Source organism: Cervus elaphus, chromosome 11, assembly GCF_910594005.1.
Source record: "Cervus elaphus chromosome 11, mCerEla1.1, whole genome shotgun sequence".
In the NCBI taxonomy this organism is placed as follows: Eukaryota; Metazoa; Chordata; class Mammalia; order Artiodactyla; family Cervidae; genus Cervus; species Cervus elaphus.
In genome coordinates, this window is record NC_057825.1 from 76,238,791 (window position 1) to 76,253,431 (window position 14,641).

The following is a 14,641-nucleotide window of genomic DNA, read 5'->3' on the forward strand; positions in this document are numbered from 1 at the left end:
CCCATTTTGCACTCCCATCAGCAGTGTAGGAGAGTTCTATTGCTCAAGATACCATCCATCTTGGTTGTCGCCAGTCTTTTTTATTTCAGTCATTTGGGTGGATGTATATTAGTATCAAATTGTGGTTTTAATTTGAGTTTCCCTGAAGAGTAACCTTTCCTTATGCTTCTTGGCCATTCAGTTTTGTTTTTTTTTTCCTAGACTGCATCTTCTGTACACTTTTAACTGTATACAGCCTTTCGTCAGACGTATCTACTGTAGAAATCTTGTTCCAGTCTGTCGCTTGCCTCTGCACTCTCTTCATGCTCATCTGCCCCAGTGAAATCTTCTTGTAACATAAAACCACAGTCAGGGGACTGAGTCCACAGTATAGCCAGCTGCTTTTACTTGACTGCATTTCCAACTCACTTTTCAGAAAGTCAATAATATTTATAATTTAGCACCACAGAAGGTGCCCTTGTGCCCCCTCTCAATCAATACCCCCTGCAAAAGTAAATTCTACCCCAACCTCTAGCACATAGATGTGTTTTCCCCATGCTTTTCCTTCATGTAGATGGAATCTCATGGTGTGTACTCTTTGGTGTCTGGCTTCTTTCACTGTACGTTATGTCTGTGAGGTTTATCCACTTTGTGGATCACAAGAGTTCAATCTTTTTCATTGCTGTATGATATTCCATTGCATAAATAGACTGCAATTTGTGTTGTGTCCACATTAGTGCTATAATGAATAATGTTATATATATCTATATAACTTTATATAATATTTCTATTTATAAACATGGAAAATATGTTAAGCTATATTCTTGTACATCAATTGCTGAGCAAATGCAATCTTGGGCCTCTACCTAGGAATTGCTGGGCCTTAGGGTATGAACTGATGTTTTGTTTCAGTAACTACTGCCCGTTTTCTAAAGTGGTAGTACCACTTTTTACCAGTTCCCACCTACAGTGTAAGAATTTTAGTCGCTCCACATCCTCTCCAGTGCTCGATATTGTCAATGTTTTGTTTTTAAATTTGGGGCCTTCTGTAATGTGTGTGTTTCACTGAAGTTTTAATTTGCTTTTTCCTGATGACTAATAACCCTGAGCACCTTATCATATGCTTGTTGGCCATTTGGATACCCTCTTTAATGAAGTGCCTATTGAGTCTCTTGTTCATTCATAAACTTTGGTTTGTATTTTTCTTATTGATTCATAAGAATTCTTTACATATTCTCAGATATGAATCCTTTTGCAGATATACATGTTGTGAATATTTTTCTCAGTCTGCGGTCTGCCTTTTCATTCTCTTAACAATGTCTTTTGATGAATGGAAGTTCTTGAGTGGCATTCATGATATCAATCTCTTTCCTTAACTTTAGGAAGACCCTCTGCTTTGGGTCTCTGTGCTCTCGGTTCCTAGGCTGCAGGCTGTCCTGTCCTGACCTGTTGTTGATCCATCCCTTCTGCTCTCCTGGCTTTCTACAGAGTCCTTAGGTGGAGTCTGCATTTCTGACTCGTGCCTGGACTTGTCTCCTCTGTGGCCACAGATCTTAGAGGCTGGAACTGTCATCCTCCTGGGAGACTCCCTGCCTGCCATCAGCATCCAACAATCCTTCCCTGAGTCCCTCTGTGTTTCACATTCTAGCCTGAGCCCCACCCTAGGCTCATTCCCCAAGCAGAGGTGACTCGCTCACCTTATCAAATCCTTCCTGGCTCTTGTTATGCCTTCCCTCCCCACCCCACTTTGACAGGTGATCTCTGACACTCCCCTCTGTGACTTTTTGTGAAGGGAACACTTCTCAAGATCTCCATTCTACTAGATTACAATATAAAGTTACTTTTCATCTCAGGACCAAGTCTAATATCACAGGCTCAGTGTTTAAACTCCAAAGTTGGGCCCAGCATAATCCAATCAAAATAGATTCAAATGGCTATGAACACTGCATATGTCCAAAGTACTGTACTATTAGAACTATTCCTCTTCCTCCTTCACGGGGCCCTTCACTTGGAAGGGGAGTGATAGGAAATGCAATCAAATAAAAGCAGAAGTTCATAAACTTGGATGTGAAAAAAATTGCATCTTCATTTCTACAAACTAGCTTTTCATTATGCACAAAGGCAATAAACTACAGCATTGGCTGTCCCTGTGATTTGGTCAGCAATAGAAATCACAGATCCCTTCATATCACACCATAATTGTTGATAAGTTTGAACTATTATTCACACTTATCCCTATTTCAATATTATATAATTTATTAGACCCACCACAAGATTTTGCATTTAATGGGTTAAATAAGAAAGCAAATATAATACTACCTCATAAATTTCTTTAAAATATTCTGATAACTTGATTTCAGTATCATTTGGGCATTTAAGAACATTTTTTCTGAGGAGCCTATAGGTCTTTACAAAACTGCCCAAAAGGTCCCAGGGACAAAAGAGATTTAAATACTCCAGTTGATAAGAGACAGTCTTAAATCCATAGCAACTTAAAGTCACACAATGACCTCTGCTGATGAATCAGCAGCTGTGCTTCTGGGTCAAGTAGCGCTGTAAGTCTGCTCCATTTCTGCCAGCATGTTCCTTTGGCATGGAGTAGGGATGAGAGGACTTCAAGGGGCCCAGGCATGTGGCTCCAGTTTTCTTTGGATTCTGGCATTCCAGCGATTCTGAAAGAACAGGGCATTTCTTCTGCAGGTCAGAGGAAATGGGTAGCTCTCCAGCTAAATAGATTTCATGCTTGACTTCAGGGGAATAGCCCAAATGATGATCTGTTTGGGAGAGTAAATTAAAGAGGTAAGCGGGCATGCTGGTTTTATTTGGTTTAACTTTGGCTGGTATAGTAGCTCCCCTAAGCATTTCAGAGAAAGAATATAAGTTGTCAGACCTCATTTCCCAGCATCACTACCTCCCTCATCCCCCAGTTCAAATTCTGGCCAGATCCTGCATCTCAGAAGGCACTGACCTTGGATTAGCTTGAAGAGAAGACCTTAACAGGATCTCCTTTCTCTCCAGGCCAATGAAGACATAACTATCTCTTTTCTCACAGCTCCAAATACTGAGTCTTGATTTCACTCACTCCACCCATCTCTATTTCTCCTAATCACTATCCTTACTTGCATTTCTTGGACCAAAATGCTCATGATGAAGAGTTGTCTGCCTTTCATTAGAAGCAATGCTTCTGAGTTCTCATTTTGATGTTGAATAACACATAAAATAGAAGATAACATCAGGTATGAGTCCTGATAACATCAGGTATGAGACCAATTCCTTGGCTCATGCCATCCACGAAGAACTAGAGAGGGCCTAGGTCCTAAAGACTGGGGATATATACATCATGTTAGCCTATTTCTCTTTGATTCTCCCACCCCTGTCCTTCCCTTCCACTTACCCAATGCATCCTAATCTTCCATTTCATCATACAAGCCACTGGAACAGGGAGCTAAGACAGCTGTGAGTCAGGTGGGATACTTTGTCTTCTTCTGTAAAGAATGGGGTTGACACGGCTACAGCCACCTCCTCCTCCCCATCAAAGTCACTTATTTTGAATGTTTGAATATGTTATTTAAAAAAAAAAAAAAAGACTGTAGCAGTTTGTGTGGATGGCATTCTTCCAAGGTGCTTCAAGTTCTCTATAAAAAGCTCAGCTGTCATTTGTTGTTATCAGGCCCACTAGCCAAATTGTTGAAGTGCCCAAGTTTTATTAGCTCTGTTTTGCAATAGTCCATCTTACTCCAGAGACAAATGGGGGAACTCTGCCTTCATGCTGGCTTTGTTTTGTAGTTCTCAGACGTGTAACATGACTGAATGATTTTGAGCTGTCTCCAGCTTGTAGTGATGGGTGTCGGTTTCTTGAACACTACTCAGAAATCTGTGACTCTGAGTGGTAATGTTCTGAAGGCAAGCTGACTTCACCACTAATCAGTGTGTGACCTTGGGTAGGTCCTTTAATGTTTTTGATCCCCAATTTATTCATCCGTAAAAGGATGAGCTCTAAGGTCGTTTCAGCTCTTTCATTTTATTATTCTAATAAATGCATCACAAAAAAGGTCATGAAAACATCCCAATTATAGCAATCAAGAAAAATAACTGTGATTCTGCTTTATATAGTGTTAAAGATTCCTTTTTGACTTTTGAGGCTCTTGGATGACTCAATATGTGTACCCCTGAAACTCTACTAGATCCCTGTAAGCTATTTTTAAAAATTGATTTGGGGCCAGTATTGAAATTGTGGGTCTTATTATCTGAGTCTCAGATTCTGAGTTATAAGAAGGTCTATTCAAAATGGTATGTTTTTCTTGCAGCAATTGTTATGTGGTCAAATTTTATGATGTTTTAACATTCACTGCCATTCATTGTCTAAACACTCTTCTATAACCCAGTGAGCGTGTAAGGTTAATAAGTAGAATGGAATTCATTCTGGGTTGATTTCATCTGCTGATTCTAGTGGAAGGCCTCTCATATCTGTCCTTCTTTCTCAACATGGCTAAGCCAAAGACACTCGGAAAAGCTCAGACTCTGCTCATGACTTTAAATCTCTGTAACTTTCAGGAAGGAAGAAATGTTACTTTCTCTTCATCTCCAAGTGAATGTGTGAAGACACTTCACATGAAGAGAAATTTGTTCATTGGCAATATATTTTTTGACCAATTAAAATATTCACCATATTGCTTTCTTACTTTTCAAACACAGAATTTGCCTGTGTAATGCTCATAAGTAACCATGTTTTAAGGTTATGTTACATTTACTTGTTTTATAATGTTTCAAGAATGAATAAAGGGAAAAGAGGGCTTCAGAGGACCCAACCGTATTTCACACTTCAAGTGCATCTCAGGCAACAGGAAGGCCTGTCCAGGCTAGTGCTAAATGCTACCTTTAGCCTAGGTAAGATTATAGAATGCCACAAATGGTTTCTTAGAAGGCTATGTCCTTTTAATCTAGTCATTCCCCTATTGAACAAGGCTGTCTCTTTCCTACCTCCCCATTTCTGGCTTCTCCACCACCACTCCCTCCTAAGTACACATGAAAACTTGTACTTGGACTACATTTTCCAAAACATATACTTAAGAGTTTCATTTACGGATTGCTTTGCTGCACTCCAAATGGCCCAGCATTTTGTCGATGAAAGAGCGTAAATCATCCCTTAACGTGAGATACAGTAGGATGTGATGTTTAGAGAAAGGAAAATATGCTTCCTTATAGAAGCACCAGGCACTACACCATCTGGCTTGGAGGGAAAAATTTCAGTCACTCATCCTGATGTTTTGTCTACATAGTACCAAACATCTGGAACCTGGGTGACAGACTAAATTTTTCATTTCACATCCAGATGTTTTTGCATTATGCCAAAACAACCTTAAAAACTCAGCTATGTCTTCAAGAATTCAAATAGTACAAGCATTAAAGTTGTACTAATTTCATTTAGGTTTTGAGATAGAAAAGATGAATAAAAAAAGCCAACTTTTGGCTGTTTTTTTTATGCAATATGCTAGCTTAAGAAAAAAGCCACACATTTTGCAACTATACGATTAAAAAAATTATGAAGAAATATTCCCAGAAATACTGTCACTAAAAATACAATGATCTGGAATGTTGTTCCAAAGTTGAAATGCTCGGGTTTTGCAAATTCAGATAAGACTTCTACAGTTAAAAGATAAGAAACAGCTTAAGAAGTGCGTTTCCTTCTGAGCAACTCTCTGTGAAAACATTTATTCCTTGCACACAAGGGTGAAAGCAGGACCGATGGGTTCCTGCCTTTTCCAAGGTTCCAACAGGATTTGCAAGGAGACTTTGAATCATTTAAAGATGCTTTTTTGAGAAATGCTTTTCATGATTCAAAATGAAAAATCAGATTGTATCCACCGGAGCCACCTTGAACATCTGTCACAAGAACATAAGCAGAAAGGAATGTTTAAACATTCTGCAACAAAACTGTTTGAAATACATATATATTGGGTTGTTTGGAGAATTGCATGTCTTGTCCTCTTGTATTCAATGGAGTTGGATCTCATGCTTGTTAAAAAACATGTTCAGAACAGATTTTTTGTATTAGAAGACACAGCACTTAATCTAGTTCTCAACTGCCAACAGGCTTTGTGGGCATTTCTATGCCATGAAAATTCCAATATATTTTTCATTATCTCCACAAGGCCTAGAGAGTGTGTGTGTAACACAGCAGTGTTACTGAACTGGCTTGGTGCAGGGTCTTTGCTGACTCAGCATATGGTTTCTCATTTCCAGATTACTAAAACAACTTTCCTCTGGGGTAGAGCTTCACAGAAAGCAAGGGGAATAGAAATACAGAGGGGCCTTATTTTCACCCGTAATTATACCAAGTCCAGAGGCAAATGCAAAATCAGACTGAACTCTCCCAGGTTTATAGAATAAAAACTGCTTCTTTCTGACCCTGAGCCTGTGAGAGTCGCAGTAAGTTGCAACCCAGGTCTGTTTTTCACCAACGAATTTGCCCCAGGCCTCTTACCCTTAGGGTGTGGACTCCCGGGCAAGGTTGGGTGCCTTTTTAAAGCTTGTGTACAGTATTTTAAGTAAGGCAGGTCAATCTCTTTTTATGCACTTGCACCAACAAACATTTCTTGAGTTGTGCAGTGAGTAAACTGCAAATTTCAGACACGGCCACACTTGCAGGGTCTGGAGTGAAGTGGGGTCGCCGCACTTGCCCACCCTCTCTGCCTGATTCAGTGGTTGGAACCTTCAGAGATTTACCATTGTGTGCCCGCGGGCCACAACCTATATGCTAAATGGCAATGGCCAGTATCCATACAAATGGAACAGGCTCGAAGTTCCCTGACACATTCAGCTATCACGTTGGTGGGAATCGCTGGGCTTCAAGCTGACTCTCAGAACGGGATCAAGAAGAATATTGTGAACATCAAGTCTCCCCCAAACGCCCCTCCCCCCGCTTGCCTTTGGCCTCCCGCAAGACTGGCCTGCTAATCAATGCAAATGTCGTAGGCGGCCAGGCCCGCAATTGGCATTCCAGAGAGCAAGGACCACCAGCCGAGCTTTAAATAAGTGCAGATGTGACAGGCAAGAGACCCAAGGATGGCCGCCTCTCCACCCCGCACAGGCCGATGCACATGGCTTCAGCCGTGTGCGCTGCGGGGAGTGTGTCCAGAGGAAAGGGGTGCCCCGCAAACAACCGCGAAGGGAATGGAGCCCTCGAGTTTAAGGGTATCGCTGGGATGGTGTGTGCCGTGTAGCCCGTTATTTCCTTGGCTTCACTGCTTCTTTCCTAAAGTGGCTAGAGGATAACCCACCCTCGCAAAAGCCGCTCAAGGGCCCAAATGCCCGGCCTTGCTCGGGAAACCGCGATCCTGGGTGGCCGGGGAGGCCTCGCTCTTCCACCGCAGAGCGGGGGCGCGAAGCATGCACTTAGGGCCTGACCCGCTGGCGACACCCGGGAGCCGGGATCTTCACCCCTGCTTACCACGCCCCCCACCCCCCCCAAATCCTGCGCAATACGTAGTCCTGGTCCCGACCCCAGCGCGATGCAAGCGACGTCCTGGCCTGCTGGCCGCGGTGTGCGGTTCCGAGACTGCGGGCGGAGCAGAGGCAGAAGTCAAGCTCAGATCGGTCCCCAGGTTGGGGTCAGGATTGAGCGGCGCTTCCCTGGGGCGGGATGCGGCGTGGGAGCTCGGAGCGTGTGCGAGCCGGAGGCGCCGGGCAGCCGGGTTTCCGCAAACCGCTCGGATCTAAAGGGTTTCGGGGGAAACGGAGTGAGGAGAAGGGAAAACAATTAAAAAAAAAAAACAAAAAACGAGCGTCGCGCCTTCTTTGGTGTTTCGTCCGCCCTGAGCCCGATTTCGTATTTATTCACAACCACCCCCCCCACTGTCTGGGTGGCTTCACTAGAGCCGTCCGGTCTCCGGGCTCCCAGCCCGCGCGGCCATCCTCGCCCTAGGGTCTTGCTCTCCGATCCAAGCCCTGCGGCTCCGAACAAATCCCCGTTCGCCTTTCCTTGCCCGTCTCCGTGGGTTCAATCCCGTGGCCGAGGAGGTGGCAGGGCCGGGGCTGCAGACCATTTGGTGGCAGCCCAACTCCGCTACCCGACGAGGCGCCCAGGCCGGGCCCCCACCAACCCCCGCCCCAAAGTCACCTAGCCCCGAGCCTTCCGGTCTCTCCCGGCCCTAAGCGCGACAGCCCCCGCGCCCCGCCGCTGAGGCTGCGGCTCCCCTCGGAAACCTGCAGGTCCGGAGGGGCGGGCCGCCGGGTGCAGGGCCTCCACCGAGCGGCCTTGCTGCCTAGCCAGTCGCCCCGGCCCTCCCGTCGGCCTCCAGCGGATCCGAGATGTTTCGGCGCCTGCTCTCCGCCCCGTGCCTTAGCGCCTTCGGATATCCCTCGGCCGCCAGGCGTGCTCGGCGGGACTCCACACAGAAACCGCCTGCCGAGCCCCGGGGCAGCGAGCGTTACCCGCGCCGCCCGCCGGCCCCGGCGTCCCGCCCTCGCGTCTGGGCGCAGCTCCGAGGGCTCCAGGGGGAAACCGCAATTACCCGCGGACACCCCACCCTCCGCGTTCCGGCTGCGCAGCGCCGAGCGCCACGTGCGCCGAGCGGACGCCGCCCCGGGCCTGGGTCCCCGCTGCCCCCGGCGCCGGAAAGAGCCTCCGTGCCTCCGCCCCGGGCGCGCGCAGCCGCCGCCTCCAGCCCGCCGCGCCCCTGCCGCCGCCCGCCGGCACCTGCACCCGCCTCTCCCGCTTGCCTTCCGTCCGTGCGTAGAAATACCACCAACTTTAAAAAAAAAAAAATTTTTTTTTTTTTCAGAGATGTGCACGAAAAAGACGAAGGAGATTCGACCATCCGAGGGTCAAGACACAGAAATTCGAACTGGCCCAGAGCGACCTTACTTGGCGCAGAGAATCATTTACCGAGCGAGCGAGGGTGTGCGGATACGGGCGCTACTCTTAAAAGACAGAGTGATGAACAGCTGCACCTGAAGTCGAAAAACGATCCAAACTTTGATTCCTTTCTGTGGACTTGTTCGAACTGAAAGGCCAATTGTAAGCAAAAAACAACAACTTGAATTTGCTGATGGAGGTCCTGTTAAAAGAGGCCAACAGGAGTACGAGACACATGGCGATTAAATCGCTACGTGATGCGACTATTATATTTTTCCGAGACGTTCTAAAGAATTTTCCTATTACTTTTTTTAAGGTGCGGAATTTAGCTAAACAACTACTATAGCTAACATTCTAAGATAACGCGGTTACTTTCCTAATATAAAAATCCATAGGTTCCGATTGTGTAACATAAACAACAGAACAAAATCAGGCTAGACAACTAAGTCCCCTTATGTAAATACCTAATTCCATCATTCAAAGATAATTGGTTTGTATAGTAAATCTAAATCACAGGGCCAAGCTTAGCTGCCCTTTCCTGAAAAATATTTCAACTTTCCTGCAGCCTCAAAGAAGACATACTGCAATGTCAGTATTTTGTTCTTTAGAGGGAATAAATTGTCCTTCTCAGCCACCTCAGTTGCTCAGGAATGAGATGTGCTAAGCATTCATATGAGATTTTGGAAGATGGTGCAGGTGTGGGCTGACTTAAATTACTTGCTTTTGTGCTTTTCTAAAAGGTCAAAAAGGATCTGGTTTAGGGAAGGCAGAGAGAATAAGACTTTTCAACATGAGTGAAAATGCCCATGTGCCCAGCCTCAGATGGAAGAAATAACACAAACCTGATAAAGTATTTAGCTGATGCCTCCTGAAAAATGATGTACCTATCAGCATGCAGGTCATCAATCAAAAATTATTTAATATTTGCATTCAATTAACCAAATGACTCCACCAGCTCGACACTTTTCACAAATCAGCAATTAGTAAAATAATTGGTAAAATCTTCCACACGCTGTCACTCATTTAATGGTAAATTATTGAACAGTATTTTAACTTGTAAGAATATTTAGTAGTTTGAGAATTTGTGATGTGGTTGTGGAGTGCAAGAATTCACACATTTTCTAAACTATAGAAAATACTAACAGAATTACTTGAAGTTTTTTTTTTTTAAATAATTTTGGAACAAAGACTAAATGGAGGAAACTAATCTGAACTGTTCCATTATCTAAAGACATAAATGAGTTGAGTATATGGTATCTTGAACAATTTTCTATATAAAATAGGTTAAAAAACTCTCCGCTTAATTAAACATAAAATAGGCTATATTAAGAGATATTATTTTTGTCTTATGTAACTAGAATTCCTTGCATACCAACATAAGAAACTAACAGCTATGTTGGCTATATTCCCTAAGTATCAGTAATTTAAATTCCCTGAATATAATTAACCTCATTAAGTTGACTCATAGGACATAAGAGCTACTGGGGAAACTCTTTATATACAATTATGCAGATCAGTGGTAGTTTTTAAGTCACTAATAACTAGACACATAAATTTTCTGGGTTGAAGGAAAGACTATAAATCTATCTTATATAATTTTCTAGCCATCTTTTAATATGAGATAAATTATAGCATATAAACATCCTTGGGATCTATTTTATTTTAAGGAAATAATTTTCTTTGCTGTCAGAGATGCCCATGAGGGCAAATTTTGATTATATATTTTGAGAGCTGTCAAATTTGATGATTCAACACATAACTTCAAACCATTTCTCAGAAGGGTTCTCAGACTATTAATAGTATTTTGCTTCAGAGAAATGCATTTAAAAATACAAAATTAGTGGCATTAATATTGAATTTTTGTGTCTGTACGAAGATATGGAAATATGTGCAAGTAAAAACTAAAGACTAAGGTCGAGAAAAAGGACATTAAAAATCACACTTGGCAGAAAAATAATCTATTTTACCAAGAATTCTTGCAGTATTTTCTCTCTCAAGGTTGGCCCTCTACAGTGTCAAAACTGCTCAGAGATCTGCTCAGCAACCTCACACAGTTGCCGCTGTGCACATGTGTTTTATGTGTGTGCATTTCAATCTCCTCTCTTTTGCAGGGCAAAGAAATAAGGAAAGAATGAAAATCTTGAGCTACTCTGACATCCAATAAGGACTTATAGTTTATTAATCGGAGAATTTAGCTTAGCTCCTCCACTATTCATCTGAAATTAATTAAGTGTGTAGAATTACAAGGTGGGTGTATCTGAGACAGCAGGCCCTGCTCGGACTAATCAAAAGGGCACATGTTGAATGAGCACAATTTAGTTAAGGTTAATCCAGTGAAGATGATACCTCCCTGGTCTTAATTACTCTAGGTGATAGATTGTGGAATGGCAAAGTAGGAAGGAAGGGAAATTTGGTCCTACTGAATACCAGAATTTTCTAATTTAATTTAGCTTGCTCTGTTTTCACAGAAGCAAACAGTTGCTATTCAGACAGCAGGACCACACTCTCTGGATTAAATTGGGTAAAAGAAAAAAATAATTGTATGTCGATTTTTAAGAAAAAAGTGGAAAACAAATATGGATGTTTCAAAGGTGTTGATCATAATGTGCTTTTCATTACCGACAACTCAATTTAGAATTTTATCAGTAGATTCTTTGTGATTTCCGCTAGGAGTTGTTTGCTCTTTTAAACTTTCTTCTGAGTACTGAGGCTAGTCAGTGTGCTGAAATAGAGAAGTGTCTATACCTACAAGACTACATTAATGAAATGAATGTATGTGTATTATTAAAAAAATAATGTAGTTTAAAATATAAATAAGTGGACAACAAACCACCATGGATGAACTGCACAAACATAGAGTAAAAAAGCAGACGTAGGACTACATCCAAGAATCCATTTATATAAAGCTCAAAAACAGATAGCACAAATCTAGTATGACAAGTCAGGACGGTGATTTCTGTTTGCAACAGGAAAACAGGAGGTGCCTCTAGGGGTCCTGGTGATGTTCTGTTTCTTATGCTGGGTGCTAGTTATACAGGTGTGTCCACTTTATGAAAATTTATCAAATAAGTTTGTGAACTTAAGATTGGTGTATTTTTCTGTACATCTGTTTTATTTCAATAAAACATTGTCTTCACAAAATTAAAATAAAAGGAAAAAAGACTAAGAAATAAGGGAAGGGGATTGTGAGACAATACATTTTTAAAAGACAGAAGGGTGAGGGCTGCAGATATAATTCTGGAAGAGAAAAAATACATTAAAATATCTAGCAAAATATTAGTAGTAAGATTTTAATGTGTTCACTTTCCCATCTTAATATCTGCACACCCATATAAACACTTAAATCTTGCCTCAGGATCCAGACTTCACCCAAATCAGGATCTTCCTTGTTTCTTTTGCATGTGTTCAAAGTCTGATTATGGTGTTTAAGAATCTTATTCTTTGTTGCTGCTTAAGATGCAGCCCACCCCCTGCCCCCAAAAGCTCATTTTCTCCTTGCACATGCATTTAAAAAAATCATCGGATGATTTCCTTGTTTTCAGTTTTGTGATATATTTTCTGCTCAAGAAGGGGTATCTGTTTCTGATTTATTAGCATTTGATCCCCTAGTTTCCTGCCATTGATCAAGCCTAATACTTAGCTCAGCTGATGAGTTTTATATGAAAACTGATATTTCAGGAAGACGGAAGGTTGAACCCATTTTTAATATTTTCCCCGTCATCTCTTTTAGAGTGTGACATACACGAGAGACACCTAGCAAAGCCCCGAACCATATTTATTTTTCATTACATCTCCTTGGTATAAAACCTTCTGGAAATAAAACACGGATTTATCGAGAGAGGAGATGTTTGTCCTGTGTCATCCACATCCTGTCGATTGTATATACATTTACACCCTCTCGCCAAAACATGCCTTCACCCCACTGCTGACCGGCTGTCCGCCATTCAATCTCCAGTGAAGTCACGGTGAATAAGGTCAACTCCTTGGAAACATCTGTATTTGATCAGTTTGCACAAAACAGGGGTCTTGCTAATGCTGGACTTCCCTGAAGTCCGACACAACAATAGCTGATTCACCACTGCTGCCCGAGCCTCCCTCAGGAAACCTTTTTTTTCTCCCCTCTCTGAGACTATACAATGTTCAGACTAAATCCTACTCACATGAGCCCAGGGGCATCCAGCACAGCTCCTCGCCTTCCGAGGTGGCATCTCACTGAGGGAGACTTTCTCTTCTCCAGCTGGGAAGATATTCTAGTTATCACTAAAGCAAGGGCAATACATGGCCCTTTCTCCTGAATCCTGGGAAAGAGTAACAGATGGAATCAGATCAGAAAGTCATCGACATGTTGACAGCCTGTCAACCATTCTAGACCCTGATCCGGTCGGCTCAGTGCTCCCAAGTGCACAGTAGTGGATTAGCATTAACCTGTGTGTATGTGTGCATCTTTTCTTTTTTCTTCCTGATTGTATTTTCAGCGTTGTATCATCGATATGTTATTCCAACAAAAAAAATCTAAAGGACACTCTAGAGCATCTTTTTCTTTAAAGCAAAAAACAACTTTGAGGATAGTCTGATAGTCCCAAGATAGTATTTTGATAGCCAGAATATACACTTTGATCACCTTAATAGTATGACAATTTAAATGCAAAAGGAACATTGGCAAAAAGTCTAGCATAAACTTTTAAACATCAACCTGAAGACTGCATGAAGGGAACTTCATTAAAATTAGGGGCAGTGTTAAATTCATTCTACTGAAAGGGAATTTTAGAGAATCCCCATTCAAGTGTTTACAAACTTTGCTCACCACATTTTAAAAATACACGGGTCTGACTGTCGTTCATTTCCAGAGAGGGTAGAGCCAGAAGCTGACAAGGTTAGTCAGTTATGTTTTCACTGATGGGCTTCGGAGCATACCATACAGGGGGCAAGAGACCCACTAGATAGTCCCCTTCTTTGGGAGTTAAAACACATGAAAATGCAAATAACAGAAAAAGCAAGAAGTCTCAGGTGGCCAATAAGGGATATAGCCACTAACGTGCAGATTTTCCATCCTTTCCTGATGGTAAGCACATCAAAACTGTTCTTGGTTTAAGGCTTGTTTGTGGTCCCATCTCAGATCTGCACGCCGTTGTCTCTGGCAGTCCATCTTCAGCTGCACTGGGGTCAGACAGACCTGTATTATCATCCCAGCACTTCTGGGCAAGCTTCTGAACTGCTCCAGGCCTTACTTCCTCACCTGTAAACAGCAGTACTACCTCATGGGACAGGATGTTCACTGAGACAATGTGCTTAAAGCAATGCCTGGGTCTCACACTATCCTCAGCGAGTCAGCTCTTGCTGGCAATCATATTCCTGCCATTTCCCATTCCTCCCACATCAGCCAGTTATGTTGTGTTTAGTATCAACTGACTCCATTCAGAGAAAAGGGAATTGTTTTGAAATAATTCAGTGAGCTGCTTTTTAAAATGCTCACTGCTTGCAAGTCTACTGGCTCTTCCAAACACAACCGGATTTAACAAGGATGGGAAAGCAGGGTGATTCACTTCACCGTGTTTTCCACTAATTGCAGAATAACACACTATACAAATAAAGGAACAGCATTTTCCCACCACAGAATGATTAACTTTTTAAAGCTCTTGCAATAGGTATAGAAACACTTCTTGGCACCAAGGCCAACGTATGGTCCCAAATGTCAGTGTTCCAGAAAACATGACCCTTGTACACAGTTTTCACAGGCTTTATGCAAATGACTCAAATACTTTTTTCTCACCTCAGTCTGGTCCCGCAAGTTGGCAGTCTTGTAAC

At 42.5% G+C, this 14,641-nt stretch overlaps 1 protein-coding gene across 1 annotated transcript in view; it reads right to left on the reverse strand.

Moving 5' to 3' along the window:
• Nucleotides 1-1,866: 1,866 nt before the first annotated feature.
• The window catches only part of LOC122703131, a 55,346-nt gene continuing 42,571 nt past the window's right edge, over nucleotides 1,867-14,641 (reverse strand). Inside the window, exons 2-5 of the mRNA XM_043917195.1 lie at nucleotides 8,185-8,580; nucleotides 7,472-7,694; nucleotides 7,260-7,310; nucleotides 1,867-2,753 (exon numbers count right to left, since the gene is read on the reverse strand). Coding sequence (XP_043773130.1) covers nucleotides 2,503-2,753; nucleotides 7,260-7,310; nucleotides 7,472-7,694; nucleotides 8,185-8,580 — 921 coding nt within the window. The 3' untranslated portion in view covers nucleotides 1,867-2,502. The remainder of the gene's footprint in view (nucleotides 2,754-7,259; nucleotides 7,311-7,471; nucleotides 7,695-8,184; nucleotides 8,581-14,641) is intronic.